The following is a 5,312-nucleotide window of genomic DNA, read 5'->3' on the forward strand; positions in this document are numbered from 1 at the left end:
CCTGCCTTTCTACTGCTTACAGCAGTACTTTCACTAGTTGAATACTTTGCTTCCACAACCTACCTCTTTGGTCACAACCTAACCTTTTGAGTATTCAACTAGTGAAAATACTGCTGTAAGTAATAGAAAGGCAGGAAGTGAGGTAGGCAAGTAAGGTGTAAAAGACTAGTTGTATTGTGTAGTTAATAATAATAAAGATGTTCCTTTAAAGTTAGCTAGTTAATCTAACTAACTATATAGTAAAAATTCAGTCTTTTTACTTTACTTGATTTACTAGATTAAACAACTTGATACCTTAGATTAGCTAATCAGACCAGGTCTGTAGGATCTAATTGTTTGACTCAGTAGTAATATATAGATTACACACTTACAAGGTAGTGATATATATCAAGTAGTTTGGCAAGGTTTAAAGATTTTAGGTAGTTTGATTTTCTATACCTACCCTATACTTGCAAGGTTACCCTAAACTTGCTAGGCTACCCTAGGCTTGCTAGGCTACCCTAGGCCTGCTAGGCTACCCTAGGCTTGCTAGGCTACCCTGGACTTGCCAGGCTACCCTGTCTTTAGGGTTAGGGTTGTCTTTGACAGGAAAGTCCTTTTGACTTTAAATGCAAATTATAAGGTGAGGAATTATTATGTGACTTAGCTACTTTGTAGCCTTATAAATAAGTCACTTATAATGCTTAATCAGTAGACCGCTTAGTCATTACTATTGTGGTTACCCTAATATATGGGTTTGAAGTTAGACTTATCAAGTAATATTTATAATATCTCTGTACTGGAAGTCCTAGCGCTAATATCTAAACGTTTATTACCCTGGCGGAGGTGTACTTGCGTCTGCACGCTAAAAGCCCCTATGTGCGCCAAATTCTTGGCCGCAACAACCCATGGGTAATAGGCACAGACTCGCCGTTACAGCGAGACTCCCCTGCGAAAAGGCCAACCTCTGGAACTCGTACAGTTGAAGTCGTCGGCGGTCGAGTTAATCTCGAACTGGTCTAGGAACCGGCCGTAGTTACGGATGTCGATCCTCCGGCGTTCCCAGAACGAAGGGCTGTCCTTCTTCCAGAATGTGAAGAGGCATCTTGTCCTGTGCCCCTGCTCACCCAACTAGATCTGTCCAGCATGTGATTGGATCCTCTTCGCATGATATGGCCCCTGTCTCACGCTGTTTTTGACTAACTATTTGCTTGGCATTTCTGGTCTAGGTAGTGACAGGGATGGCGCGGATGCAACCTAAATCTTTCTGTGTACGACGTATACATAGGTTGCTAGGTACCAAGCAGTACGGGGTAGGGTACAACCGTACATAAAGTCTGCCATGGCCCCCTTCACTCTCCCAACCCATTTTTTCCTTAGCACAACATGGAATCCGGGCCCAGCAACACACAGGCAGGGGCGGAAGATGCCCCAGAGATGCGAGTCGTGAAGTTGTGCAGGGAGCATCCCACCCTCCTCTTCTACAGCCTTCATTGGCCCTTGTTTGAGCCCATCACCGCCATCCAGGTCCTGGACGACCCCACCGACCCGTCATCGCAAAAGCGCCCCTTCCAGAACCCCGACGGGACATTCCACGCCATCGCTGCCTTGCCAATAACGAGCCCTCCTGTGGCCTTGGTCGAGGTAAACGTCAAGGAAATCGAGGAATCATATGACTCCTTCATCGACGAGCATTTGCGTAGTGTCGACGAAGAGTATGAACCTGAAGGCGGTGTCGACGGTGCCAAGTGCACATGCTGTGGCTTCCAACCTCTCCTACGACCCAAGCTTATGGTACATTCATCTTCTGCCAAGGGCGCAGACATAACGTTACGCGACTACGTGACGCAGCTACATGCGTGGCTCTTGAGTCTCGAAGACACCATCCTGCGCGCCGTCGCACAGCCCCCGCATCTGATGGGGGACGAGAAGCGGCCACCTGGCGGACGCTTCTGGGTACGCTTTACTGGGGCGCCGGAGAAGGTGTGGTTGAGCGACGAGAAGAACAATCCCAGCATGGAGAGCGTGTTTGATAGTATCGCGAGGATGGCAAGGCATGAACTCGAAGTATTCGACGAGACACCGCTGCCCGAGGAACCGACAGATGTTGATCCAGATGCCTTTCTCAAGTATTTGACCTGGATGGACACTGTTGATATCAGAAAGCCGCTTGACGCGCCCGGTCAGCCCGTAAAACCTCCGAATCCGTGGGATGGGTCCTGGGGGGCACAAAGGCGGGTCGAATCCCGTGCAGAAAGGCGAGCAAACATCCAGGCTCAGGCTGAGGCTCGGCTTCAGGCTCAGGCGGAGGCACAGGACCAGGAGCAACATCAGAACCAGTAACTAGCGCATGATGAATGCCGTGGAACTATGAGAAGACGGGATAAACAAATGGAGTAAACTATCAATCTGTCTACCCTGAAAAGGCTTCGCGTCCGCCTCACTTCGCCACATTCGGATCGATCCTCAACTTCAGGCAGTTATTCTCAATAACCCCTCCATGCTTCCCACCCACCCCACCACAATCGCACCCATCCACCACCGCCGCAAAGTAGCGCATACACTCATCCTGACCAGCCACCCACCGACACTCAGCCCCTCCAGCCCCGCGCTCCGTCTTAACCTCAACCGACAGCACAACATCCACGCCAAACACCAACCCCGACGGCTCGAGATGCCACTCGAGGAACTGTCCCGGCGTCCACGTCGGCTCCGCCACGACCCCCCCGGCGCAGAACGTGCTAGCCGCATCGAGCAACGGGCTGCGGTTGAGCGCATGTCCGTGGTTGTAGCAGTCCAGAGAGTTGCCCTGCGTGTCAGGCGTCATTGTCGGCGTCGGCGTCGGCGTCGGGTCACCGCCGACGTCATCACCGACCCCCACGTCGCCTCCACCGTTATCACCGCCGTCTTTGCCGTCCTCTTCTGTGTCGAGAAGACAAATCTCCTCTTCTTCCTCATCGTCGTTGTCGTCGTCATTATCATCATCATCATCGGGGTCACGGTCATCCCCGGGGTCCGGGTCGCGCGGGGGATCATCCGGCCCGGTCGTCCGTCCGCGACCGCCAGAGTTGCCGCCACTTCCCGGTGGGCACGTGAGGGCAGGGAAAAAGCAGGGATTCACTTTTGGGCCTGGTGGTCCGTGGATGACCACGACTGGTGGCGGCCATGAGCCCTTTGGCGGCGGATGGGGCGGGTGGGGTGGCGGGGGACCCGGTCGCGCCGGAGAGGTCGGCCGAGTCTTGTGAGTGCTGCCTTTGTCGTCCGAGTACGTTATGGGTGGCCATGTGGTTGTCGGGCTGAAGGTTGGCCAGATTATAACGAGGCCGCTATCGGAGGTCGTGGTGCTTGTGCTGGTTGGTGAGACGAGCTCTGGTTCGAAACCCCAGCTGGTGATCGTCATGGGTGGCTTAGTAATGGTCGATGTCCAATCGCCCTCGGTGACAGTCACGCGCGGGAAGTCGATCGTGCTCGTCGCGCCCTTCCACGGCGGGAGCACGAATGTGCATGGGATGAAGCACGTAACAGTTGGGCTGGGGCTTTCCCAGATGGTCGGGTTGATCCAGATGAACTCGTCGCCGTCGCTGGGTTCCTCCCCGCCTCGCAACGGCTGGCCGGCGGGAATGGTAAACGGCTCAGTGAATACGGTCCCCCTGGGGACGATTGTCTCGCCTGGCAGCGCGACGCCGGCGGGATGGTTGGCCCCGTCGGCGTCGGTGAAGTCCTGGTTCGGCACGAAGCCTGCCGGGAGCGGGATGTCTAGCGGTGTCGGCACGTTGGGGGAGATCTCGATGGGATTGGCGACACTGCCCCCTGTGCCACAGCAGGTGGATGTGAGGAGCCTAAAGAAGCTGCACTCCTGGCACACGTTAGCGCCTGGGCCGGGAGCGTCGTTCTGATTGCCATTGTTGGGCAGGATGGCGACGTCGCTACTGATCGGGCCGGTGAGCGTCAGTGTAGCCTGGGGGCCGACGGTTGTGTGCGGCAGCGGGATGATGGTGGCGCTCTCTGGCGAGATGTGTCGCTCGTGATTGCTGACAGCGTCGAAGACGGAGATCTGGGACCACGCCGGATGTGCCTCGATGGCCAGGTTGTCTGTCGCCAGCACGCCGTTTCCCTCCGAGACGACCATGTATTTGGCGCCGATGGTGATGAGGTGCTGTAGCCTCACGTTGAGGTAGTTGTTCTTAAGCAGCACCAAAGCCTTCTGACACTCGTGAGAGTCGATGCAGTCTTGCGTATAGCTGTCGAACCACGAATACAACCCTGCGCCGGCGACGAAGATGTCCTGCGAGCCCTCGATAATGACAGCCCACGATGAGTCGCATCCATCAAAGTCACCACCGCCACTACCTGACATACAGTTGCTATAATTAGGGTCACCGGCCATGACGCCGGCTTCGACGCTGAATGGGAGCGGGGCTGCCGGGACTGGCTGGTAGTAGGGCGACTCAGTCTGCACCATACCAGCAAAGATGTTGCGGGCATTGTGGAAGTTGTACTGGTAGTAAGTCGCGTGTTCCGACGCAGTGCCATACAGCCAGGTGGCGTCCTGGCTCTCGATGAGTATGCCACGTGCAACATAGATAGTCACTTGCTCCATGTCGTTGTTGTTGTCGTCCAGCAGAGGGTCGTCGATCATGTGATCTGCCACCCACAGCCACATATTCTCAAAGTATCCCGACGCCCCCTTTGTAATGTGCATCATGGCGCTGGCGGCCTGGCAGCCCGGCGTAACTCCGCCGGGAAGAGCGGGGCACTCGGCAGGTGTCAGCTCGGTGCCTGTAGCACCGCCGATGCGCACATGGCAGTCCCAGAGCCCGGCCGAGCCCTGGTTGGAGGCCTTGATATTCCACTCGACGAGGATTGCGCCGGGAGTCGCGCCCTGGGTCGTGAAAAGCAGGTCCTGCATCTCCACGCTACCAAACTCGCCCTTCTCGCCGACACGGAGCATCACCTTTGGGTTGCTTGCATCGCCGAAGTAGGAGCCCTTGGCTGCGAACTGCGACCATGTCTCGCCCACAAGTCTAGTGCCCGATGGGACTGAGACAGTGCCCGTCAGGATATACGTCCCCGCGTCCACAAAGATGATCTTGCCGACGTTTTGGTTCAAGGCAGTCTGGAAGGCCAACGTATCATCGGTCACTCCATCGCCTAGGAGAGCATTTCAATGTCAGTGGGTGGTCAAGAACAACTGCCGACGGGGGGGGGGGGGGGGGGGGGGAAAAAAAAAAAAAAAAATGGATAAACAAACCCATTGCCCCCCACCCCTTAAGCCACACAAAAACCGACACCGAATTGCCCGCGGACTGCGGCTTCGGCCCCACAAAGTACGG

The 5,312-nt window shown here is 55.4% G+C and overlaps 2 protein-coding genes across 2 annotated transcripts in view; one reads left to right on the plus strand and one right to left on the minus strand.

Moving 5' to 3' along the window:
* The first annotated feature begins 1,053 nt into the window (after positions 1-1,053).
* QBC33DRAFT_537816 (uncharacterized protein) lies at positions 1,054-2,327 on the plus strand. Its single transcript, XM_060427825.1, has one exon. The coding sequence runs from the start codon at positions 1,366-1,368 to the stop codon at positions 2,320-2,322; it is 957 nt and encodes a 318-aa protein (XP_060283479.1). The 5' UTR covers positions 1,054-1,365; the 3' UTR covers positions 2,323-2,327.
* Positions 2,328-2,419: 92 nt separating this feature from the next.
* The window catches only part of QBC33DRAFT_558758 (LysM domain-containing protein), a gene marked incomplete at both ends in the record, with an annotated part of 5,980 nt that continues 3,087 nt past the window's right edge, over positions 2,420-5,312 (minus strand). The window contains one exon of the mRNA XM_060429909.1: positions 2,420-5,130. Coding sequence (XP_060283480.1) covers positions 2,420-5,130 — 2,711 coding nt within the window. The remainder of the gene's footprint in view (positions 5,131-5,312) is intronic.

This window comes from Phialemonium atrogriseum, assembly GCF_030411735.1.
Source record: "Phialemonium atrogriseum strain 8032-3 unplaced genomic scaffold QBC33scaffold_12, whole genome shotgun sequence".
Taxonomy (NCBI): Eukaryota; Fungi; Ascomycota; class Sordariomycetes; order Cephalothecales; family Cephalothecaceae; genus Phialemonium; species Phialemonium atrogriseum.

Bases quoted from the DNA above. Each gene is read 5' to 3' on its own strand.
- QBC33DRAFT_537816 (XM_060427825.1), top strand. From the start codon at position 1,366: ATGGAATCCGGGCCCAGCAACACACAGGCAGGGGCGGAAGATGCCCCA.